The 25,861-nt window shown below is 41.8% G+C and overlaps 3 protein-coding genes across 6 annotated transcripts in view; all 3 read left to right on the top strand.

Annotated features, from left to right (window-relative positions):
• cita (citron rho-interacting serine/threonine kinase a) overlaps positions 1–17,245 on the top strand; it is a 37,000-nt gene extending 19,755 nt beyond the window's left edge. For 2 of the 3 annotated variants that reach the window (XM_035152698.2, XM_035152697.2), the window contains exons 23-48: positions 1,543–1,740; positions 1,971–2,024; positions 2,598–2,795; positions 3,096–3,289; positions 3,381–3,516; positions 3,657–3,761; positions 4,016–4,156; positions 4,387–4,494; positions 4,651–4,843; positions 5,382–5,543; positions 6,918–7,055; positions 7,589–7,769; positions 7,855–7,946; positions 8,129–8,233; positions 8,430–8,599; positions 10,494–10,574; positions 10,663–10,798; positions 10,892–11,031; positions 11,187–11,279; positions 11,401–11,509; positions 11,689–11,817; positions 12,046–12,126; positions 12,226–12,304; positions 12,513–12,695; positions 14,315–14,702; positions 15,208–17,245. In XM_035152698.2, coding sequence (XP_035008589.1) covers positions 1,543–1,740; positions 1,971–2,024; positions 2,598–2,795; positions 3,096–3,289; positions 3,381–3,516; positions 3,657–3,761; positions 4,016–4,156; positions 4,387–4,494; positions 4,651–4,843; positions 5,382–5,543; positions 6,918–7,055; positions 7,589–7,769; positions 7,855–7,946; positions 8,129–8,233; positions 8,430–8,599; positions 10,494–10,574; positions 10,663–10,798; positions 10,892–11,031; positions 11,187–11,279; positions 11,401–11,509; positions 11,689–11,817; positions 12,046–12,126; positions 12,226–12,304; positions 12,513–12,695; positions 14,315–14,702; positions 15,208–15,231 — 3,618 coding nt within the window. In that variant the 3' untranslated portion in view covers positions 15,232–17,245. Of the gene's footprint in view, positions 1–1,542; positions 1,741–1,970; positions 2,025–2,597; positions 2,796–3,095; positions 3,290–3,380; positions 3,517–3,656; positions 3,762–4,015; positions 4,157–4,386; positions 4,495–4,650; positions 4,844–5,381; positions 5,544–6,380; positions 6,405–6,917; positions 7,056–7,588; positions 7,770–7,854; positions 7,947–8,128; positions 8,234–8,429; positions 8,600–8,959; positions 9,005–10,493; positions 10,575–10,662; positions 10,799–10,891; positions 11,032–11,186; positions 11,280–11,400; positions 11,510–11,688; positions 11,818–12,045; positions 12,127–12,225; positions 12,305–12,512; positions 12,696–14,314; positions 14,703–15,207 lie in introns of all 3 variants that reach the window. The other variant, XM_035152695.2, reaches the window with a different exon arrangement.
• Positions 17,246–19,378: 2,133 nt separating this feature from the next.
• myl2a (myosin, light chain 2a, regulatory, cardiac, slow) lies at positions 19,379–22,198 on the top strand. The gene is made up of 7 exons (XM_035153186.2): positions 19,379–19,482; positions 20,013–20,105; positions 20,615–20,690; positions 20,887–20,991; positions 21,100–21,178; positions 21,388–21,436; positions 21,711–22,198. Exons 1-7 carry the CDS (start codon positions 19,480–19,482, stop codon positions 21,813–21,815), a joined length of 510 nt encoding a protein of 169 aa, XP_035009077.1. The 5' UTR covers positions 19,379–19,479; the 3' UTR covers positions 21,816–22,198.
• A 2,734-nt stretch (positions 22,199–24,932) lies between these two features.
• LOC118105359 (paxillin) overlaps positions 24,933–25,861 on the top strand; it is a 28,040-nt gene continuing 27,111 nt past the window's right edge. The window contains exon 1 of one of the 2 annotated variants that reach the window (XM_047339468.1): positions 24,933–25,142. In XM_047339468.1, coding sequence (XP_047195424.1) covers positions 25,130–25,142 — 13 coding nt within the window. In that variant the 5' untranslated portion in view covers positions 24,933–25,129. The remainder of the gene's footprint in view (positions 25,143–25,861) is intronic. The other variant, XM_035153046.2, reaches the window with a different exon arrangement.

Raw genomic sequence — 25,861 nt, 5'->3', positions numbered from 1 at the left:
TAGGATGATGTAACTGCATTGACTGACAACAGGTGAGAGAATATATTAAAACTAATGAAAATATAACGGAGATCCCGAGACATCCCCAGGCTCGATGAGATGCGATCCCCCCCAGTGTGTTCTGGGTTTCCCCCGGGGCCTTCTACTATTTGGGATTACCTGGAAGATTTCAAATGGAAGGTGCCCAGGAGGCATCAGATGCCTGAACCACCTCAACTGACTCCTTTTCTACACACGGAGCAGTTTCTACACCACAGCAGCTCCTGCTGAGCCCAGCTGCCCTGCAGAATTCACTACCATAAGTTCATGACCGTAGCAAGGGTTGGACGGAAGATCAGCTGGTAAATCGAGTGCTTTGTTTGTGGCTCAGCTTACTCTGTACCACAACAGTCCGGTATAACACCTCCTCTTTCTGACACTTCCCCAAGTGCCTGAATAATTTGTCTTATGAACTGACGTTAGACAGTCACCTGTAAATATTTGAAAATACATTCAAATCAAGTCATAGGTTTAAATAAATAAAAAATAGAGATAGACCACAAAACCCATTAGCTCTGTACCTATTCTATTAAAAGAAGTTTTGATATAATTGAGGACCACATAGCACCGCCCCCTCACTCCTGTTTGAGGGCTCTCACCCCCCTGGTGGGAAGTCTCATAGTCGTCATAGCTTAAACTCCATACACTCTTCCCCACTGAGATGTGACATATAGACTGGCACTAATTACTAACCTCTCTCCAGCCTCACCTACGAACACACAAACATACAGTCCTCACACACACACACACACACACGTCTACTTTCAGTTCTATCAGCAGTCCATCTTTATAACTCTGTGAAACCTATGAAGAAGCTTAATGCATCCTTGTGTGTTTCAATTTTTTTTTTATTTGAGAACACTTCCAGCACAGTGTATGTGTTCTTTTAAAAATCTTGAAAGGTCTAAAATTTAAACTGGGTCTTTTTACATGATCTACTTTTAGATTTCTCTCTGCTTCCCCAGTTTTGCAATTTCAAACTGAATTTCTATATCTGATATTTGGACTAATATCCCCTGTCATCCTCTAATTAATCTAATTTTGTCCTAATTCTTATACTGCAGATTCAGTTGGTTTTAGTTGGGGTGATTTTTTGATTCATAATGATAAACATATTAAGGATTTTTCAGTTTTGTTTCTTTTAATGGCTCTTAAATTTAACAATGGCATTAAAACGTTTCTGACAAGTTTTGAAATTGGCTGTAACCTACTGAAAGCAAAGGTAGCCTCTGTATAATTTTAGATGTAACTGCAGGTTTCACATTTATATCTGTAATTTTTGGGAAATGGTAGGACTACAGAGAGATGTTGTTTTCTTCCATGTTGAATTTAACCATTTTTTAAATTGACTCCAATTTCTAAATTGATGTCCAATAACATCTACCATCTGGTCCCCTGAGCAGGTTAAACGGATCTGTAAATTCAATACAAATACAATCTGTTCATGTCTGATTTACATTTCCATATACATACAACATTCACACAAGTCCTGCCCTCTTGTAGATGGGCCTGGAACATGAAGAAGAGAAGCTGGAGATCAAGAGACAGGTGTCGGAGTTGACCTTGTCTCTGCAGGAGCGTGAGTCTCAGATTAGCAGCCTGCAGGCTGCACGTCTTGCCCTGGAGAGCCAGCTGCAACAGGCAAAGACCGAGCTGGAAGAGACCACCGCTGAGGCTGAGGAGGAGATCAACGCCCTCAGGGTAGGACGCAAATGCAAACACAGTGTGCAATTAGAGTCACTCATAGCAATGCAGGTGCACATACATACTGTATAAGTGTATTTAGTTGTCAACAACCGCTATCTTGCTTGCAGTTCAGATCGTGTTTTCAATCTGCTCTGAATAATGGTGTCAGCAATAAATAATTCCTCATGATTCTTTAGCAATCCGATGTTGTATTTTTGATCTTCATTTGCTTTTGTTTCTTATAGAATCACAGAGACGAAATTCAGCGCAAGTTTGATGCCTTGAGAGACAGCTGCTCAGTAAGTGTTGCTGCAGGCTTTTGTCTCTGCTCTCAACAGCAGCAAAACAATCTCTGAAAGTTTCCATGCAACCTTGTGATTGTTTAAGTGCAATTACAAAACTTAGTATTAATTTAGAAATGTAGTTACTAAATGAAGTATTTGGCAAGAAAACACAGCTAGATTTCATAGAGTATGCCCTAGTTGTACTTGTTAATTTTGTATTCAATTTTATTACACTTACAATTTTGTATTTTTGATCTCAATTATTTATTTTACTGGTGCTGATACTTTTCCCTCACAAAAAACCTCCAGTGTAACCGAACAGTTCCATTGCCATTTAAAACATTTTTTTTAGCCTTCAGCTATTAAATACAAAATGTAGAATTATTTTTGGACATTTACCCCGCTTAGTGAAAGAGACTTTCTCAATCCTACATGCTAAAGATATGTCTCTTACTAGTGAGAGTTCAATATTAGTACTTGACTATATTACTCAAATGATTATTTTACCTTGGCCTTTTTTAACAGATACTAAAATACCTTTTCATTTCGATAAGCAAGGCTAATGTCCTTATGTTTGTATTCCCTCAGGTGATCACTGACCTGGAGGAGCAGCTTACCCAGCTGAGTCAGGAGAATGCTGAGTTGAACCGCCAGAACTTCTACCTGTCCAAACAACTTGACGAGGCGTCCGATGAGAGGGAGGACCAGCTGCAGCTCAGCCAGGAAGTGGACAGGCTGAGGAGGGAGGTGGCTGACCGTGAGATGCACCTCAACAACCAGAAACAGGTAAAAGGCCACTGAAATTCTTAAACAAGGCATGAAGCACTTGAACGTAAAGAACTAATTACCAACAGAACATCATATTAGTAGATATAGTGGGAAGTTAAACAGTGTTGTTGCCAGATCACATTAAGTTTTTTCTTGCTTTACCTATTTTCAGATCAAGGAATCATGTAATATTGTAGTCTCATAGTGAGACTGTGAGCTGTGACTGAAACTGACAGGCAGGAGGCAGCAATCACATGCTTTGGCTGAAAAACAACTGAAAGATGTTCTTTTTAGTCATTCTTGTGTTGATCTTTCTAGAACATTGAGACACTGAAGACAACATGCAGCATGTTGGAGGAGCAGGTGGTGGAGCTGGAGTCCCTAAACGACGAGCTGCTGGAGAAAGAGCGGCAGTGGGAGGCTTGGAGAGGGGCCCTGGAGGATGAAAAAAGCCAAGCTGAGAGACGCACAAGGGACCTGCAGAGACTGCTGGACAATGAGAAGCAGAATAGGTAAGATTCAAGCAGTGTTATAAATTAGAACGACCGCTCGGTGTCATTAAGTATATCCATCAAGATGTATTAACCCTGTTGCTGTTCACAGGATGCGTGCAGACCAGCGCAGCAGCGAGTCTCGCCAGGCAGTGGAACTGGCCGTCAAAGAGCACAAAGCTGAGATAGTGGCCTTACAGCATGCTTTGAAGGAGCAGAGACTAAAGGCTGAAAGTCTGTCTGATACTGTGAGTCACTAATGTCCCTATGTCTTCAACATGAACCCCAATCTTCTGTCCATGGACTGAAAAGTCAACAGATATTTGTGTCCCTTCTGAAGCAGAGTAAGTAGCTGCGTTGTGTTTTGTTTTAACGTGCACTCACACAGCTCAATGATCTGGAGAAGAAGCACGCAATGCTAGAGATGAACGCCCGCAGCTTACAGCAGAAACTGGAGACCGAACGAGAACTGAAACAGAGGCTCATGGAAGAGGTAAAAAGTCAAATATGACCACCCTATATAACATAACTGATTAAATATAACTTATATTTATGTACCCTATAACTCCTTAAAACCCAGGACCAGGGAGAGTACTTTTAATCAGCTGTTAAAGAAATGTATTCAATTACTTATTTTGTTTGGAACGTATCTCCTCTTATTTGAGTTAATTTGTGACCACTTTGAAATATGACACATTTTTTTATTTAAATCTGTATTTAAATATCTCTGTTCTGGTGTTTCAACAGCAAGGGAAACTGCAGCAGCAGATGGACCTGCAAAAGAGCCACATTTTCCGCTTAACCCAAGGTCTGCAGGACGCCCTGGACCAGACTGACATGCTCAAGACGGAGAGAACTGATCTCGAGTACCAGCTGGAGAATATACAGGTGTGAAGTGCAACACATTCGTAATTTGATGAAATACAATGGTCTCCTGGGAGAAAATGAGTCATAGTGGGATATTAGAATAAGACTGATGATGTGTGCAAGTTACAAGGTATCCCAGTGAGACCAAGATGATAAAGTAAGTAACTAATTCATGTCTTCTCAGAGGAAATTCTTTTAAAGTTGTCTCCAGAGGGATTTTTTTCTGAAATCCTCTGTTTTCCTTCCTGCAGGCTGTGTACTCCCACGAGAAGGTGAAGATGGAGGGGACCATCTCCCAGCAGACTAAACTCATTGACTTCCTCCAGGCGAAAATGGACCAGCCCACCAAGAAAAAGAAGGTCTGAAAATATTTTTGCATAAACTATAAACCATATTAAATTGATAATCATCTTAAATTAAAAGCTTTGTACTTACGGTTGTGTTCATGTGCAATATAAGTAATGACATCTGTGTATCTTTATTAACCAATTCAGTTCCGTTTCTTCTCTGAACAGGGTATATTTGGGCGGCGGCGAGAAGATGTAGGTACCACAACTAACGGAACGCTGGCTCCACAGGCCCAGCCGGCAGTTCCCATGCAGTACAGTGACATGAAACTGGCTCTGGAGAAGGAGCGCTCAAGGTGTGCAGAGCTAGAAGAGGCTCTGCAGAAGATGAGGATAGAGCTACGGTCCCTCCGAGAAGAGGGTAGGGACACAGTACTCTTACTGCACCAAATATAGCATTGTCTATTATGTCATATATCTTAATGGCATCTCCTGGCCAGCTTAGTCCTGGTGCAAAATGGTTAATCTTCCATCCTTCTGGGATGTTGTGCTGCAGTTAACCCTCGATGATAATCCTCCCATAGATATGGGCAAAAAGTCCAAACACAACAGTCCTATAATCAATACTTTCTTTGTGTGAAACTTGGCTTTTAAATGTTGTTGACACTGAGCCACAGAAGAGTTGATTTAACTTTTTTTTTAAATCAAAAATCATACCTTGATAAATTGAGGCCTGCTATTTCAGATGAGAAATGACAACCAAAGTCAGCTCCCTTATCTCTTCCCAGTCATCTTGTAATAGAGTTGCCATGACAGCATCCTGCTCCTCCATTGCCTACACCTGTCATGTCTGATAAGATCTATTTCAGACTCTAATTTGTTTGTTTTTTTGGTAATGGAGCCAAATGTAATATCACTGATCTAATATTGGGTTGATTTATTTGCTTGTGGTCACACAGCTGCTCATTTCAAAGCACAGGAACATATGGCTCCTTCCACTCCGGCCCAGGCTCGACACCAAATCCTCATGTCGGCCATTGTCAAATCCCCAGAACATCAGCCCAATCCCAGCAGCCTGCTCAACCCCTCCACCCGCTGTAAGGAGATGTCCACACCTGAAGGTTAGTCACACACACCAAGATGCACACAGACTAATAAACAGACAGTCAAGTGACGCTCATGTTGCCCTCAGCTCATCACTGTCAATTTGAACCTGGGTTTTGAAGTTGATCACCCTTATGCTATCGGTGTCGACACAATTGGGACTCCCTGTTCACATGTTTTATTTACGTGTTGTGTTTATGTGTGTGTTCTTTCTATGGCCTGTCTCACCAAGCAGGATTATGAAGTTGAATAAAATTGGATAACATCTGTTCAGCACATGTTAAACCAAGGATACAGAAGCAAAAAAAGCTGTTTCAGGTTTTATTCACTGCGTTTATCCAGCTAACGTCGTAATCCTGCTTGGGCCTGTCTCACAAAGTAAGAATAGTGGATTAGCCAGGTAGCACTGGTTTTAATCCAGGCTTTCCTATATCACAAAGCTAAACCACAACATTTTTTGGGGTGGTTGATCACCATGGAAACTGAACCTCGTATTACATATAATCATAGAATTGTGGCAGGTTCAGTGACTCATATCAAAATGTGCAAACAGCTCGTCTACTAACAAAGCTCTGTGGGAAAAATAGCAAGCAACAATTTGAACAGGATCTTCTGATGAGAAAATTAATGATCTGTAATCATGTGCAACTGAATCTCTAAACACCATGGTGTCAGTTGTTATGATAACATAAAATACTGTTATGATAAACTAAAATACTTGACTTAGTGATTGATATCACTAAGTCAAACTTGCTTTGTGATTCAGACCCCTGACTGTCTGCGTTCCTTTACTTTCACCTAGCTATTGTTAGACTGCTCTCTCCTTTCTGTCTCTTTCCTCTTGCTCCTCACAGAAAAGAGGAGGGTCACCTTTGAAAGTAAGTTAGCAGTCACCACAGTGCGTCTCCTCACATGCATGAGCTCATCTACATGCATCATGCATTATAAAGACATATTAACAAAGTCTAAATCTGTCTTTTTGTCCTTTTGTCGCGTAAACCATAACTTGACCAAATATTTGTCTCGTAAAGGTCAAGTTTGGCGTCTTCTTTCTATTTATTTTTTTCAGCCTCATTCCTGGAGTCATGATTTAGATAGCATATGGCAGTATAGGCAGCTTTCACCCAGGAGTATTTTAATTTACCCCATGCTCATTGGCATGCATTATATAATTCTGATTGACTTTTTAAAAAATACTTAAAGATTCATATGCCTTTTGTACCTGCAATCAAAAGATTCAATTCATTTTCAAATTGCCCCATGCTGCTTGAAAAACTGGAACTCTTTTTGCAGATTTCTGAAATGATTACTTGTGTAACAAAATGTTATGGTACCATGATTCTCTTTCAGTAACTCCTCTCCCTGCCCGCTTCTTCCTCTTTGTATCGCAGAATTTGGTCGTCGTGTGAAGGAAAGAATGCACCATAACATCCCTCATCGTTTCACTGTGGGCCTCAACATGAGGGCTGCCAAGTGTGCCGTCTGTCTGGACACTGTGCATTTTGGACGGCAGGCTGCCACTTGTCTAGGTCTGTAGCTGTGAATACCAAATGTGAAGATATTTCAGGAATATTTATTGGCCGGCTCTAACGAAATGCTGGAAATAGCTCTAGTTGTGTTGCCATCGAAATCGACTCCCTCACGTGATGGAATCTGATTTTTCTTGTTTTAGCTGTCCTTAAAATTTCTACTGTTTTGATTATTTCCCAAGCTTTAAGTCTGGAGACAGTGCAAACGTACTCATGGAAATGTGGAAACACCATTGTCTTACTCTTGTCATTGTCAATATTGTGATAACGGCAATTAAATCAAAGGATTATAGCTAGAGTGGCATGGGTTATTATAACCATTAAATCATACAAGCTTTAATGGTGATAACCCCACCACTTGATGCTTTTTCTATTTTCAAACATGATTCTCTAAATATTTAAACAAAAAGCAAATAATAACTCCCATATTAATGATTAGTGACTTGACAATGACTAGTAAAGGAACTGTCTAATAAATCCATATTAACATTCCTTCACCCTCTCTCTCTCTCTCTGTCTCTGTCTTATTATAGAGTGCAACACCTTGTGTCACCCTAAATGCTCACCGTGTCTTCCGGCCACCTGCGGTCTGCCAGCCGAGTACGCCACTCACTTTTCTGAGGCTCTGTGCCGAGAAAAGGCGAACTCGCCTGCGCTGCAAGTCAAAGAGGCCAGTGGGCATGTTCGCTTAGAGGGATGGATGAAGCAGCCTCGGTAACAATCTCAGTCCTTCTTTAACGTTTGCCATATGTTAAATACACAGCATTGAATGTGTGTACCTCTGTGTCTGCTCACATAGAAATGGAAAGCGGGGTCAGCAAGGCTGGGAGACGAAGTACGTGGTGCTAGATGGAACCAAAGTGTCCATCTATGACAGTGAGCCCAGAGAGGGTCAGTACTTATTTTTTATAGCAGTTTTTTTTATATATTGATAAAATATCATTGGAAAATACTTATTTCCCAATCCAACCCCTAAATCAAACATTCTGTCCCAATTTAACCAGTTATGTTTCCACGGAGATCAATACAACAGAATTAAAACAATAATAATCATGTGGTGGGTTTTCTTCTAGACTGTATGACACCTGAGGAGGAGTTTGAGCTCTGTATGCCTGATGGAGAAGTGACAATTCATGGAGCTGTTGGAGCCTCTGAGCTCATCAACACGGCAAAGTCAGGTAACAGATCAATATCAACTAAACCTGCTACCTTCAGACTATTGTAGGAGTTTAAGTGCATCATCCTCTCCCTGTATTTTAAATTGCAAATATTACATAATTTTTCATCTTATTCCAAAATATAACAAAAATGTTGACCATTCTGCTGGGATGTGAAAGAGAGCCGACCAGTTCAGCTTTGTGTGTCTGTACACAGACATCCCATATGTGTTGAAGCTGGAGTCACATCCCCACACCACCTGCTGGCCAGGCCAGTCTGTCTACTTCATGGCTCCCAGCTTCCCTGACAAGCAGCGCTGGGTGGCTGTGCTGGAGTCTGTGGTGGCTGCTAGCCGTGGATCTAAAGACAAAGTCGATTCCGATGCTGTAAGTTTTTCGACTGTATATTTAATGTTTCTGCTTGTGTCAGGCCTGATTGGGTTCAAGAGTTTGCCTATTAAAGGTGTAAGACAGACAAATTCGCTTATTACAGTTTGCACATATCAAATAGTAATGTAATCCGAGGGTGGCTGTATTGTTTGGTGTGATTGGCTCAAATATACTGAATGCCTCCATTAAACATCAGCCAGTGCCTTCACTTCTTTTTCTCCCCCTCCCTCTTCTTTGTCTCTCTGCATGTTCTCAACATCAACGTCTACTATTTGTGTGTTGTCATCGTCTTTCTTGATGTGGTTATACTGTGCGTGTGTATCTCCATTCAACTCGGTTGTGTGGATCATATTATAGGCAGGTGTTTCTAAAAGACAGAAGAACCTATCCCCTCTGGTTCAGGTACAGTAAGTGGCTGCACGAATGCTTGGGCTTCAGTCAGTCGACCGACCGACTGAGCATGCAGTAGCTGTACACATATGCGCATTAAACACTGACACTGTTCAGTGCAGGTCATCACAATTTAAGGCTCAGTGACTGAATATGGTCCAATGGAAGAGCCGCCCTTTGAAAAACGGCTAAAACCACACATAAAACTTACATAGTGCATGGATGTGAATAGACTGCTGTGCACCTTTGGCCTGGTGTCATACGGTTTGTTCTGGCATGCTTGCTTCTGCAAAAGCCATGCGCTGCTTCAGCCCCTTTGACTGAAACACAGACACATGTCGCACTCCTGAAGCGACCTGAGCTCAACATCAGTCTGCAGACTTCTGTTGGTTTTGTTGGTGTTTGTGTGTTTATTGCTGTTAAGAAAAAACTGTTTGTCATCTCTCTTGCGATCCTGTGCAAAATGATCCTTTAAAATAGTTTTGGATATTCTCAAAACTGTACTGCTACTACGTTTCTTAAATCTGCCTCTTTATTCAAATATGCATTTAAATATTTAATATGCAGTGTTTCCCCTTAAGGCAGAATATACTACATGGCTAAAATTATTATAACAAAATCAGTGTACCACTGAACATTTACACCTAAATGTGATTATTAACATCTCATTCCAAAACCGTGAGCTGTAATATGCTATAAAAGCCTTCACTTTTCTAGAAAGACTTTCCATAGAAATCTTAAGACTGGCTACACGCCGTCCACATGAGCATCAACATTAGCACTGATGTTGGGCGATAAGGCCAGTTGAGGTTTTACACACCAAACTCAAAGAGACATTTTGTTAAAGATTACTCTTAATACACAGGGGCATTGTCGTGTTAACATGGCAAAGGACCTTTAACTGTTGCCATAAATCTGGATTTTTAAATTATGTCCTTCATGAGGATTTTAAAAATTGAAACTATGGGACCTTGCCCAAATTGCTATGGACCAAACATGACCAAAGTATTTGGATTGAATAGTCTTGTGTCCCCATACTTTTGGCCATATCGTTTATATGTTGTTTGACTAACCCTCTGTTATTTTTACTAACCTACTTTTACTTTTTTATTATTGGTTAATTTCCACCTGCAGCACCTTTCATTACTTTGCTGTCTTCTGTAAAATGTCCATACAACCATAGAAGAACAGCACGGCACACTTACAATGTTAAACCATCTTTATTAAATTCATTTATTGACCCACTACTTTTTTTGCGCTGACGTGGTTGTTGACGTGGTCACCCAGAGTTACACAGCTCTAAACATACCAACTGATTTGTGTTTGTACCTCTGAGAATCAGAAACTGTGAAGTACTAAGCGTTATTATCAAAAGCTTGCCCAATTCCTAGTCTCATTTAGCTACTCTTTGATTGGATTTTGCCTCATTTAGTTCCTATTTTTGTTCATTTTACATGTCTATGTCCATGTCTCTCTCTGTTCATGTTTCTTGTTTTAATAGAAACTTCTAGGGAACTCCCTGCTGAAACTGGAGGGTGATGACCGTTTGGACATCAACTGCACTCTGCCTCTCACTGACCAGGTACAAAGAAGAAAAACCTTTAAACATGTGCTCTGCCTGATGCATTATTCAGCTGCATGTTCACCTGTATGATTTTCCTTTCCCTCAGATTGTGTTGGTGGGGTCCGAGGAGGGATTGTACGCTCTAAACGTCATAAAGAACTCTTTGACACACATCCCTGGGCTGACCTCCGTCTTCCAGATCCAGATCCTGAAGGAGCTTGATAAGCTGCTGATGATCACTGGTCAGTACAGCATGCCCAATGTACTCAATTGCTCAGTCGTCAGAGGTTTAGCTGTACTTTTTTACTAATTCGTTCATTGATGTTGTCCTCCAGGAGAGGACAGGGCACTTTGTCTGGTGGAGATCAAGAAAGTGAAACAGTCTTTGTCACAGTCTCATCTCCCGGCTCAGCCTGACCTCAATCCCTTCATCTTTGAGACAGTGAAGGGATGCCACCTCTTCTCCTCTGGGAAGGTGAGTCAGGCTGTTGTTACTTACACAGAACACAATCATTTTAGTTGGGCTGTTATTTAGTCAGAGTTAATGATCAGAGTAATAGCAGAGCGCTGCGCTGTCTGATTGCCGATATTTACTGCTCTCCTGATTGCAGAATTGTTCTCTCTTCACAGATTGATAATGGGACTTGTATCTGCGCTGCTATGCCCAATAAGATCACAATTCTACGACTCAACGAAAGCCTCAACAAGTTCTGCATCAGAAAGGTGAGTGGGCCTGAAAGACAAGGATATAGATTACATGATGAAGGAAAGACAGGGAAAGAAAGTGTTCTTTCAGGGAGTAGTGAGTTTAACAAAGTGTCACTGTTAAACTTTGTATTTTTAGGAGATTGAGACGTCAGAGCCCTGCAGCTGTATCCACTTCACTGGCTACAGCATCATCATCGGCACCAACAAGTTCTATGAGATTGAGATGAAGCAGTATGTGCTGGAAGGTAACTGTTTAAAATCTGTATTGATGTGGCTTTTGAAAATATAACTTCATAAGCCAGATGGTGTTGTGAGAAACTCTACATGAGGGTGTATCTGTCTCTGTGAAGTTGGAACATTCACACCTGAATGACCTCACTGATACCGATAGTGATTTATACTGATTTTGTATCTTTTTCTACAGAGTTCCTGGATAAAAACGACGTGACGCTCGCCTCTGCCGTCTTCGCTGCGTCTTCCCACAGCTTCCCCATCTCTATCATCCAGGTCACCACTGCTCCACAGAAGGATGAATACCTGCTCTGTTTCCATGGTTAGATGCCTATTTTCTGTCTGTGTGGGCTCACCTGTTATCTACACTGTGTGTGCAGTCGGGCATGTCAACACATGTACCAGTAAAGAAACAACTATTTTTACTTAGTGGGAGTAAAAATAATTCTTGTCAATGTGATACCTGCTTATTTCTAACTGGATTATTTTGGTTGTTTATGTTTACAAAAAGGCATTTGTATGTGTGATATCTGAAATATTTGTCTTGCAGAGTTTGGTGTGTTTGTGGATGCATACGGCCGCAGGAGTAGAAATGATGATATCAAGTGGAGCCGTCTGCCTCTCTCATTTGGTTCGTGTCAATCAGGGACACTTTCAAATTTTGATTTATTTTCCAATTATTTATGGTCGATATAAAAAGATAATAAGTGGATTTGTTTTGACCTTTCAGCGTACCGAGAACCTTACTTGTTCGTGACCTACTTCAACTCCCTGGATGTTATTGAGATCCAGGGACATGCTGCTCTGGGGTAAGATTCCCTTCTGCTTCTTTGTCAGTGCTAATGCCTCAATTAGTTCACACAATCATCATTTTGTGGATCCCTATTCAACATTATTATTTATTGTAGTGCTCAAATTGTAAAGAGCTCGTTAAAGATCGGAGAGAACTAAAAATAAACATTTCTTTCTCTACTATTTTGAATGATAAAATATCTGATGCTATGTCGTCTTTTCCAGGCCTCACTCATATGCACACCTGGATATCCCCAACCCACGCTACCTTGGCCCCGCTATCTCCTCTGGGGCCATCTACCTGGCTTCGTCCTACCAGAACAAACTGAGGGTCATATGCTGCAAGGGCAACCTGATCCAGAGCCAAGAGGGTTTAGGAGACCTGCAGCGCAACAGCTCCGGCCGCAGGTGACGACACGCACGCACACACACACACACACGCACACACAACTGCTATTTGTTAAACCTGCCCTAGCTTACACTCGTGGTAGCTGATAAAATATTGAATATAATGTTATCATATGTTTTTGAACCACCACAACCACCCAACATGTCTTATACACTGTTATTATATGCTAAAGTCAATTCTACAATAAAGGAATGAATAAATAAACATATTAAATGATCAAACTATGATTTTCACTCTGTAGAGCTCATACCTCCACCAAGGCGCAACAGTCCCTTCACATTCAATCAAGCTGCACCAAATTACACACACTCATAGATATCCGTCCCCTCAATATGCCTGATTTATTTTTAATCAAGATGCATCATTTCTTCAAAGTCTTTGATCCGCCTCTTTAATTGAAATTGCTCCAGAATGTAATGAGTTCTTCCTTGGCCCATACCCCACCCTTCCATCAAGTTTCAAAAATCAGTTCAGACGTTTTTGCGTAATTGTAACAGACAAACAATCCGCAATGAAAACCTCATCTACTAATACTACATGTTAGTAGTCTAGTATTTAAAATTTAGCAGAAAGTGATTGATTCATAATTTAATTTATTAAATCAGAGAATCAAATCTAATTTCAACATTTCAACAGCTAAAGATGAAAATTAAAGAAGTTATCTAACTTTAGCAACTTAACTGGAAACTCAGTTTAATTAGCAATTTGTGACAACTCCTATATATAATTTGAAAGCCACATTATCTACGTATCAATTGATAAATAAATACTGCCATGACTTAATTTGTCTTTTGAAGGAAAATAAGAGGAAAATTCTGTTCCGTGGAATTATCTTATAGGAATTGTAAATCCTGCAGACAGAAAATCATAAACAAAAAAACCATCTTATTTATTCATTCATTTATTTTTGGTGAGGTTTAGTCTTCTCTGTGATGCTGAGTCTATACTGTAAGAGTATTACACTGCACTCAATTACTCCATGTACACTGGTGTTGTTGAAGGGTCACTGGGACTAGCTGGCACTGACGGGCACAGGTCGACATCCACAGGTGGTGCTTGGGAAATTGTGGCCTTAATGTTTTTATTTGGTTACACAGTAAAAACAGAAAAGTAATACCTTCATTTTATTCTTTGCAGGAGGAAGAGTTCATTTTTTATCTGTAACAGATCGTTAGATTTGTCTTTTTAAATTAGATTTGCTTTGTAAAGTGTATATTGTTAAATGTAGGGAAAGGGAAATTGTTGAATAAAGACTGACTGCCTCTTTTTACGTTCTGAGACTGGTCTATCACAATTTGATGCCCACTATCAACTGAGCTGTTCTTGCTCATTGTGTTGAATTTTCAAACTGGCTTTGTAAACCAGTCCAAACTTTGCTCTTCCCCTGTTGTCAGCCACTGACTGTATTCTCATTTAGAAAGTCAAATGTGGTAGATGAGTTCAGTTTAGTTACAAACTGCTTAAAAAATTAGCCTGAGTGTGATCTCATCAGCTTCACCACATTTACTAACTGACCTGATTCCCACAGCGCCAAGCGAAGCCCATGTCTCAAGACACATACCTCTTTCTTTAACCAACACTCCATGCCCATCTTTATGCCTCGGTTCCTCCCTAACAGCCCCAACAAGCGCGGGCCTCCATCCTACAATGAGCACATCTCTAAAAGGCTGGCATCCAACCCCCTTGTTCACGGAGACCCAGGCACACCTCACCGCTACCGAGAGGCTCGCACAGAGTTTCGACGGGACAAGTCCCCCAGCCGTCCATTGGAGCGAGAGAAGTCCCCCGGCAGGATGCTGGAGAGCCGGATAGCGGGGTCTCCAGGCAGGGCCATGGCCGACCCCCGGTTAGAGCGCTCCCCAGGGAGGGCCATGGCAGACCCTCGCATGGACCGCTCCCCTGGCCGGATGATGGATGTTCGTAGGGAGAGGTCCCCCGGACGATTCGAAGAGCGCCAAAGGCTCCACACTGGCTCTGGACGCACACCCATAAACTCTGTTAACAAGGTTTGACAATCGTTTATTTTCATGGTATGTTCATTTGACATTATGGGTGAAATGCACTCACTTTCTTGTTTAGAGTTCGATGAGATGACGGAAACATGTAAAATCTCAATTTCTGATCTTTAGAGATGCTGGTAGACATATTTTCCTACTTTTGCACAAGGCCAGCAGCTGTTTCTATCGGCCTCTAGTCTGAATGCTAAGCTAAGCTACCTGGCTGCTGGTGTTAGCTTCATCTATAACTGACAGACACGAGAATGGTGTTGATCTTCTAACTTAACCCTCACAAAGAGGATGTTTCCCTTAATGTCACTCTATTTCTTTAGTTACTCCACTGGATTTGGTTGATGAACCAATGTTATATAATTGGTCACAAAAATCATGTTTTCCTTATTTTAGCATAGGTTTTTGTTCCAATTTTAATTGATCACAAGCAAACATCAAATTATTACAGCATATTTTCTTGCACACATGTAACTGATGGTCTTGTGTTGACTGTTTCCTCCAGGTATGGGACCAATCATCTGTTTGAGACACAGCAGAGCCACATGGACAGAGAAAATCATCTATGAAAGAGGAAAGGAAGAAACTCGGGAACCAGTGAGAATGTCACCAACTCATGATGAAACACTGCCACACATCTGTTTTGCCTGACATCTAAGCTGAGAAAACCCACAAAGGAAAACATCTGTAGCTGTTACAATTAGAGAGAATGAGAGAAATAAATAGATGTCATCACAATCAGGTCATTTTTTCCTTAATGAACTTACGAAGGTCAAGAAAATGCCATATTACCAATCTGAGCAGAGTTTTTTGAGAAAAGGGGGGATGAGTATGTGCTCTGTCATTTGGAAAGGAAACAACTTGATTTGATTTATTTTCGTCAACAGAAAACTGACGTGAATAGTCTTGACTCATGAGTTTCTCTCGCTTCAGTTTACTCCAGACAGTAGAGACAGTAATAGATAAGCACAGCCGTAGCAACACGTCAAAGCCTAAATGTTTTCAGAAGTCGTTCACGAGTGAAAATGGCAGAAAACAGTATTATCACAAGTGGCAACTTTCCAAACTCAGCTCTGTCCTGTGTAGCTACAGATGAGGGCAGGAGAGTAGTGAACATCCAACAACCTTTCTGGCTCCAGTCCTGCGCTGACACGTCAACACACAATCATTATTGGCTTATTACAATCATTCTCCACTAACCTCAGTCTCCTGTCGAGACTGTGGCTAGCTGAGTAACAGGACTTATCTCGAGCAAACGCTAATTAGAACAAAAATTCAAATGAACGAACCCTTCCCACTCCTGTACATCACACACACCGGATGATTGTCTGCCCTCAGTTAGGTCGACACTAAAACTGCACTACCCACAATCCCCCAGCAGCGATGGAGCAGGACCTTTATAATCCCTCAGAATGCTATCTGACTGTAAATAGACAAGACATAATTTTATATATTAAGAAGGAATTTCAAGGCTGGATTAAGCCATGTCTATTTTTGTTAAAGAAAAAAAAAAAGTTATTACGTGTCCTCTTGAATGTCCAATGAGTATTCTTTTAATATGTCCAAACGTCTTTTATCAAGTGAGTGATTGTATCTGGACCCAGCTCTTGTATGCACTTCATCTGTCAAAGGCAAAACCTCAGTGCTACATTATATGACAGGAGGGAAAAAAATAGATCATGTATGAAGCTTACAACATAGTACTTGAGCATTTCTTTTTGTACAATGTCCCTGAATATTGTAAATAGCCCAAAACTGTTCGAGGTGAAGATGAAAATAATCTTTTTTTTGTTTTCCCTGATTCGTAAATGGCATGGATATGTATATCTGAAATGAAAGGGAGTGCTGTCTTCTGCTTCTGCCTCATTCGGGTAATATTTTTATTCCACAGTTTTAAGAATGAAGCACGTGAATAACATCTGTTCATTTAACTATTACCTCTTTGCACAGTTCATTCTTATCATTTGAATTTTTAAAGGCACTCTTGGCAAGCTAAACATTCCAGTCTAAACTTCAAAGAATCAAATCCGTCCACCATTCTTTTCGCTCTTGTTGAGCTGCTGTTATCTCTACAGACCTTCATTCGATATCTGGAAATAGAAAATGCGTGTTTGTCAAAATGTTTTTTGAGAATCCACATTGCAACTTGCCTGTCAACAGTAGTGCGCTCAATAGGAAGATTTTCCGTCAACTTACTGAATCCACTATTGTTCTTTTTTACACGTCACAAATCTTCCTGAATGTATTCAAGCCAAGACCATGGAACCGATTCATTGGTCACAATTGTTCAACAGAAAGCACCCAAAGCTACGGATTGCACAAGTTTTCTACTGCTGTCTTTATAGGACTCTATAGAAGAAGGGTTTCCCATCCTGTTTTATTTCATTTTTATATTCTTTTTATAATTAGCATTTCTTTTCACATGATCCTGAATCACGATGCCGTAACACTGGATATGATATTGATGTCTGCTAACAAATGTTTTATTAGCGTTCTCCCTGTAGAGATTTTGTCACAGAATATTAAATATTATACGCATTGTCTTTCACTTCTTATTTGTCTTCTTGTGTTGTTGCTGTGTTCATTTAAATTAAAATCCCTTCAAACTCTTCCCTATTAAACCTGTAAGGTAAGGGAAGTGGAAACTGGTCGTGTTTGCAGCTCTTTTCTCTTTTACCCTTGTGCTTTTCTACGAAACACTTACTCTCCAGTCTGCCAGTGAAATGGCCATTTGTCCATGTCCATTGTGTGAGAAGAGGTTGGTTTATTTATAGGTGTCTGATCCCAGTGCTCAGTGGCTCGCCATTCCAGCCACAGTAGCTGCAGCGGCTGCTCGAATCAGAAACTGAGAGCAGAGCAGAAGTCTTCAACAATAGCTGCTGCCTCGTTTGTTAACAGGAACTTGTCTAATTCAAACCTCTTTGTACTCGCCATGCTGCGTGCGAGATGACACCAGTGACATCTGCTGTTAGTTCATCACCAGCTTTGTGTTTGACAGCGAGCGGACGGAGCGCTGGGAGTCTCTGAGCTCCTCTCTTAATTTAGATCACCCGCCCGTGGTGTCACCTACTCACCCCGGACCATTCAGCTCATTTTCACACACTGTCACTTTTCTTGACCTGGGTGGCATCAAGTGATACTTGACGACTTGTTAATGCCGCAGAGAGACATGGCACATTGTAAGGATGTGTTCAGCTCTTCAACATGTCGCACCTTCTGCTGTGGACATCGCTGAGATTAGTTTCACAAGCTCTTTAACACTTACACCAGTGTGGTTTAAGAAATGGATCCAAGTGGATTATCATCTTCCTTCCTGCCTTTTTCTACTACTTTTCTCTTTCATGCCTTTCATTTAAAAGTTTTCTCTCAGTCTGTTTTTCAGTGTTTTCAAACTGCTTTCTAATATTTCAGATTTTAGTCACTTTGCAGTTGAGTTGCAGATCATCCAACCACTAGCACCTGGGACATGGTAGCTTTAGGGACCTGTAGGCTCCAGCAGAGAAGACAATGGAGGAGACTCGCTCTGTCTGACCATTTCATTGGCATGAATGTCAGCAAGAGCACTGACCTTCGCAGAATAAATGTCACTTAAATAGTTGTACTATTTGTACCGCACTGTGCTGTGACATTGTCAGGGGAAGGTAGACCAACTCCAATTATGTGAAGGAGTGTGTGAGACGTGGCTTAGACATGATGGTGACACGGTACTGACAGGTCAATAAATTACACTAAATGAGCTGGTGATTTCCACACGCCTTCATCGTGCTTCTTATGGAGTCTAGAGATATGAATGACTGGTGAGACGGATCTGAGTATTGAATTCAATTTTGGTTTATCAACACAGGTAAATTAAAGTTCAAAATCCAAGTCCTTGTATACAGACTTATTTATTTTTGTATATCTTTGAGGTCAACTATTTTGAAATGGACCTCTGTGTGTTAGACTGATCAAATGTTTTACCTGTGAACCACATACATACAAAGTACAGCCTTATACTATATTGTTAATTGAATTGCAGAAAAATAGTAGTAGTGCTATTTAGAAATGAAAAGACATTTGTGCATTATATTATTTCTTCATTATTCCAATTACTTCTTTTGAAAGATGTTTTAAAATGAATCCTGCACTGCCCACATACATCCTCCTGCTGCAGTGGAGGTGGTTGGTATGAGACTGTAAAAAAAAAACTATATTGAATAATAATATCATTATCCATATTGAAGAGATACATTATGTATTTGACATTTTTATCAGCTACATTACTTTGTCTCAGTTTCATGTGACACATCCGGTGAGGACCAAACTTTTGACTTTTCAATTTCTGAAATTCTTCTCTAAAATTTAAAAAAGTACTTACGTGGAGAAGAAAAGTGAAAAATGAGAGATATTCTAAAATAAATACCTTTTAACTTTACATGTACAATATAACTTTCATCGTGGTGGTACCATGGTCTGTAGTTTGGACCCTGGTCTGCAGACAGTGGTCCATTTAAAGTGATTAAGTGCTTCAACCTTCAGTCTGCTCTTGATATTCTAGACTAGTTATTCCACTCTTCTTTGTCCAGTGTCAATCACGACGACACGGGGCGAGTGGCTACTACAGGGGGCAATACTGTATGTTCTGTATGAAGCATCATTTACCTGTCACTTCCTAAAGAGGACATAGTTTATAAATATCATCCAGTAGAGCTGAGGGTTGGGGCTACAAAAGGACACCCACCATCTCCCCCATTGTTCACTGGCATCATTGTTGGTCTGACGTCCCAGCTGCTCAGCCATGGTAAGTCTCTGTGTGCCGTTTGATGGAGTGATGATAGACAGGGATGTGCTCACTCCCATCTTTGTATTGAATTGCCTAAAATATATACTACAAGAAAAAAAAACATCTTTGAATGGAAAGCTGCAAAGGTTTTTATTTTTCACTTTTACCAGACATTGAATGCATCACTATGTGCAGGAGACATTAAATTACGAGCATTATCCTGTATTTTAATGGTGATTTCTAGGGAAACATATTTCTCTTTCATTGTGTTTGACCTGCTTATGGATACTGAAATGATGCATGTCAAATTGTTACTGCCCTCATCTGACTTAGACAATTAACAATCTCATTTTTTGATATTGCTTTCGTCCCAGCATACATTGTAATGCAGGTTATGCTTATGTGTAATAGCCCAGAAGCATTTTCCCATTGTTTATCTGTAACGTTTTCTCTTATTAAGCTTTTAAGTCCCTTTTATTCATTTATTTCTGCCAAGTAGTTTAACTAGCTATTAGTATCGGCTTCATCTCCTGTCTCTTTGCCAAAAGGCCCCCAAGAAAGCCAAGAAGAGATCAGCAGAGGGAGCCAACTCCAATGTGTTCTCCATGTTTGAACAGGCCCAGATCCAGGAATTCAAAGAGGTGAGAGCTGCTGGACCCATTTAAATTTCACTGATCATGAATGTGAGTGTTGGTAAACCATTGTCGAGGGTTATGATCCAAGTGTTTCTTTCTTCGAAACACAGCAACAACACTCAGAGGTCTCCGTTTCTTCCTCTCCCCTCCGTGTCTTTCCATTTTCATTGTTCATCGTTGTAGTATGTCCACCTGTCTATTTTTCCCCATCCCTGGCTTGACGGCAGCGAGGCGTGCGGTATGCTGGTATGAGGCTCAGCGGTGCCCAGGCATTCAGACTGTGTCATCAGTGATTAGGCTGCAGATAAACTGCTGGGCATGCCCTGGATGCCGGGCTAAACCCAGGGGGACTCGCATGTTAAAAATACTTAGCGGTGGTCATCCACTGTGTAAAGATGGCACTTAAAAGAGAAGAAAGAGAATCTAAAACCGAGCGTGACATCGATTACATGTTTTCTTTATGCGGGAAGCATGTGGCTGAAACTCTGGCTCTATGTTCTGTGCTCTGACCTCAGGCCTTCACCATCATGGACCAGAACAGAGACGGCTTCATCGACAAGAACGACCTGAGGGACACGTTTGCTGCTCTAGGTGTGTTGTCATCACCCTCTGTATCAGTCACACCCATAATAAGGCACTGCGATTGGATTATTTTCTGTTTAGAGCATTTTCAGTTGTTCAGATTTTACCAAATCAGATCTTAGATCAGAAAACAAGAAGGGTGTTGGCATACAGCTACTGAAACTGAGATGTCAAATGTCCATGTTGACTGACTTTTGTGCCGCAGGACGTCTCAATGTGAAACAGGAAGAGATCGATGAGATGCTCAAAGAGGCTCCGGGCCCCATCAACTTCACCATCTTCCTCACCATGTTCGGTGAGAAGCTGAAAGGTGAGAGCACACGGGCGGAAGACGGAAGTGTAAAGTGTAAAATATAAGCAGTGCAGCATGAATTTAAACATGTTTCAAGCATTGTTTTTTCTTTTTTAATGTATCTAGGTGCTGATCCCGAGGAAACCATCCTCAACGCATTTAAAGTCTTTGACCCTGAGGCGAAGGGTGTGCTGAGGAAGGATTAGTAAGTCGCTCCACACACTCCACTTCAATTTGTAAGATGCTAATTCATTACGAGCGGCGTTATGTCAGCTTTTACTCACTATTTATGCGTTTGAGTATGACTGCCATCACTCAGCCCTGCACAACTCCACAATGAGTGTGACCTGCACATTTCCTCATGGTGTGAATACGAGGCCTCGTCATCGCTCACACTTTTTCTCTCTCCCTCAGTGTGACACAGATGCTAACAACACAAGCCGACAGATTCACCCCCGAAGAGGTACATTGTGGGCTTTTAAACTAATTATCATTATTATAGCAGATTGCTTTGTGTGTGTGGGTGAGTCCAAACAGCACAGAGGGTTGAACGTCATTGTCTAGATCGTCTGCAACCACATCAGATTCCTTTTCATACAAACTGAATCCAAAAGAAGGAAAAAAAAACTCATTGAATCATGACACCTTTTCACACACACGAAGCTACAGTATGTTGTTTTTGTGCGGGACTAAAGCTGTTATAAGGGCCGTCATAATATCTGTTTTCTGTTTTTCAGATGGTGCAGATGTTCGCTGCCTTCCCTCCAGATGTGGCAGGAAACCTGGACTACAAGAACCTGGTTCACATCATCACCCACGGAGAGGAAAAGGACCAGGAGTGAACCTTCTTGCCGACGTTTCCTCCACATAGAAAGTCCGTCTCTTGCCCTTACGTGACTCGAAACTGACCCACTGCCCTCCAAGGAGACATGAACTGTTGTATATTTACTCATTTTGGCTGCATTGTGTCTGTACATTATTCTCTCAAGAGGATAAAGACAACAAAAAAAATCTCTCCCAGTCCCCAAAAAATGATCGGGCCAACATACTGCTCTGTTTCTCCCTCTGTGCTTTATCTTCCCACATTCATCTGAGACTAATTAAATTATTTGTCCTTATTATGTTTTACATACTCAAGCCCACTTCCCTTATGTCTTTGTTGTCATAGTAAAAAATCAATTTGTCCCATCTGTGCATGTTCGTCGAATAAAAGTTTTCGAAGATAGTTACCAGCCTCTTTTTCATTCTGAGTTTTTAAATATTTTATCTGAAGGGAACCCCAAAGAGCCTTTTATGAGAATTGCTCATCTGTTCATGTGATCATATGATTTGTGCTTGAACGCTAGCTACACTTTAATTCCATGTTAGGTAGTGGATGTGTGCACTTGAGAATAGCAGGTGTTTAGTTGGTGGTCCTCTGAAATCCCCCAGAGAGTAATCCAAACATGGGCGTGGCATTGTTTGTGTGTGTGTGTGTGTCAGAGTAAAAATGTTTGGCTACTGGAACAGAGGGCTTTAGTGAGCCAAAGCCCTGTTGTTATTCTGGTGCTGTGTTGATGGGAGGGGGGTAATGCTATACCTAGGGGTTTGTGCGACAAGAACACAATAGGATGCCAACAAGTGATCTTTGCCACCAGCACCCACCCCAGTTGCCAGACCTTGGCGGGCTGTTGGGGGGGATGAAAATCCTTGGTTTCTCCAGCTGGAGAGCCCCGGGCTGGAGGGCTTGTCAACACCCAGACCCGAGTATTGTTTTTATGAGGGAGGGGAGGAGTTACCTAGGGAGTGGTGAGAGATACAGTGTCTGGATCAACTTGGATATTTGAGCCCCCATCATTTGTCCTGTTTCAACAAACTGGCAAATAAGGAGAGGGTGAATGTTTTTATATTAACAATGAAACAAATGACAACTTTCCTGTGAACGCAGCTACTTGTGCTGACCAACTAGTGGATAATTGCAGCATTACCTGACTCAGCAGTTCCTTTATGCACTACAGAGCTTTGTAGTACCTTGTAGCCCATCTGTTAAGGTTTTGTGGCCCCTATTTTTACTGGTCTTGTTATCTCTTAACATTCTCATAACATTGTTTGCGGCCGAATCATACCCACGACAAACCTGACAGACAGAACAGTGGCCTAGCTGATAAACAGCCTCAGAACCAACTATGTCCCTCTGAATTTGGTGGAGACCAAAAACAGCTAGGTTGAACATGGACCCTTACTTCATCAGCTGCTCAAAAACATGACTCCAAATATGTGAAGGTGTTACTTTAATGTTTCCACATTAACCAATACGACCTTAAAAGGTTTTATAAAGTCTGATGTGTATTTTCTCACATCTCTCAGTGTGACTAAACTCTGCATGCAATCCTGAATGATTGTGATGAGTGTTTTCGAGTTAAGAACCTGGGTAGGATGCTGTAATTTCTTGTTTATTGCCATCAGATGTATTTAAGAGGAAGTCGTACTGCAGTGAAACCAGGACAATGGGAGTGCTCCATTTTTGGGGCTCATAAGGTCACCTTGAGTGAATGTGAATGAGACTGTGTCAGTGATGAGGTTAGCACACTGGATGTGATTAGTACACTATGACAATACTGATAAATGTGGTTCCTTACACTGTTGTGTTTCAGTTGGATGTGGTAAGAACCCTGTGACTGTATGGTTGGAGTAGGTCAGCAAAATGAGACATGACTGTAGGATGAGATTATCACAGCATGACATCACAATTGGGTGTAGTTAGCGCAGTGTGACATCACAGTTGGATGTGGTCAGCACACTGTGACATCACTGTTGGATGTGATCGGCACGCTGTGACATCACTGTTGGATGTGGTCAGCACACTGTGACATCACTGTTGGATGTGGTCGGCACGCTGTGACATCACTGTTGGATGTGGTCAGCACGCTGTGACATCACTGTTGGATGTGATCGGCACGCTGTGACATCACTGTTGGATGTGCGGTCGCACGCTGTGACATCACTGTTGGATGTTATCGGCACGCTGTGACATCACTGTTGGATGTGGTCGGCACGCTGTGACATCACTGTTGGATGTGATCGGCACACTGTGACATCACTGTTGGATGTGATCGGCACGCTGTGACATCACTGTTGGATGTGGTCAGCACGCTGTGACATCACTGTTGGATGTGGTCAGCACGCTGTGACATCACTGTTGGATGTGATCGGCACGCTGTGACATCACTGTTGGATGTGGTCGGCACACTGTGACATCACTGTTGGATGTGGTCGGCACGCTGTGACATCACTGTTGGATGTGATCGGCACACTGTGACATCACTGTTGGATGTGATCGGCACACTGTGGCATCACTGTTGGATGTGATCGGCACACTGTGACATCACTGTTGGATGTAATCGGCACGCTGTGACATCACTGTTGGATGTTATCGGCACGCTGTGACATCACTGTTGGATGTGATTGGCACACTGTGATGTCACTGTTGGATGTGGTCAGCACACTGTGACATCACTGTTAGAAGAGGTTAGCACAGTGTGACATCACTGTTAGGGTTTATTCTGATGTTGAAAATTACAAAATAAAATAATATTTAAATGCCAAATTCTTATCTGACACCATTTTGGCGATGGCAACCTTTACATATGCAGCTGCAAGAGGACATGTGCATCTCCAGGCAATCCTGAAAAATGATGATGACATTTCTCCTGCAGCTGACATCATAGCAGCAGCAGAATAAATTAAAATATGATTAACACAGATATTGTGTTTTGCACAGTATATTTTTTAAAGTTATATACATATAACACACAAGCACACTGCCCGCTTTTAAATGCGTTTGACTGTGTGCATGAGGATATTTGTGCAGATAAAGCAGACGATCCTTTCTCCCAGCACATTGAAGCATGGTCAGTAAGTCTCCGCTAGGTGTCGCCGGTGCCCGTGTCTGTGGGCTGGAGGAAAGGCGGAGGACTGGGTGATGGGGGGCGGCAGCTGTGCGTGTTTGCTTGTGTGTGTGCGCGTGAGAGAGCAGCAGCAGGGGGAACTTGAAAACTTCGCTGCGTTCAGCGGAGGGAGACGCTCGAGCAGGAGCTGAGGCGGCTGCTCACAGTCCATCTGCGGTCGACAGAGGAGCAGCGGTCCGGAGCAGCGGCGGAACCATTTCCGGCTCAACATGGATGATTTGGGTAAGTTCACCCGCCGCGACCGAACCGTCACAGCCACGCGCGCGTGAGACTGTTTGCTGCTAGGGCTGATGCGCGCGATAGACGTGGACACAACCGAATTCAATGGGGTTTTCAGAAAGTCGGCAACGACGGACTCACTGTTGTGTGTTTGTATATGAATGTGTGTGTCCAGGTGGGTTAAGTTGTTCCTGCTCAGCGCGAGGTAACGTGTCCAGAAAGGCCCGCGTGCTGATATGAGAGCAGCCTGGTCGCGATAATTAGCTTAATGGACATGTGTGTTAGCCAGTAGCTGTAGCGTCCAGACGTGTGTTTGTGTTGCTCCGGTGGCTGCACACACACACCTCGTTATAGCCCCCCCATCAGTTAACCAGGCCTTAGGGCTCCTCTAACTTTTCTCATCGCTGTAAACTAGCAGTCATGTTAATCACTGCACCCTGACCTGCTGGGCCCCTCCTGCTGATTGTCAGGTTTACATAGCCTGAAGGGATAGTTCACCCAAAGAGGGAAATTCACTCATTATCTACTCAGCACTATGCCGAGGGAGCGGTGGGCGAAGTGGTTGAGTCCACAAAACACATTTGGAGTTTCAGGGGTAAACAGCGTTGCAGCCAAATCCAATACAATTGAAGTAAATGGTGACCACGTCTTACAATGTAAAAACAACAGGAGAAAAAAAAAAACATAAAATGCCTCCATACTGCTCCTGTGTTAGTCCAAGT

Source organism: Hippoglossus stenolepis, chromosome 3 (genome assembly GCF_022539355.2).
Source record: "Hippoglossus stenolepis isolate QCI-W04-F060 chromosome 3, HSTE1.2, whole genome shotgun sequence".
NCBI lineage: Eukaryota > Metazoa > Chordata > Actinopteri > Pleuronectiformes > Pleuronectidae > Hippoglossus > Hippoglossus stenolepis.
Note: the sequence above shows the minus strand (reverse complement) of the source record. Positions and strands in the feature narration are given on the sequence as shown.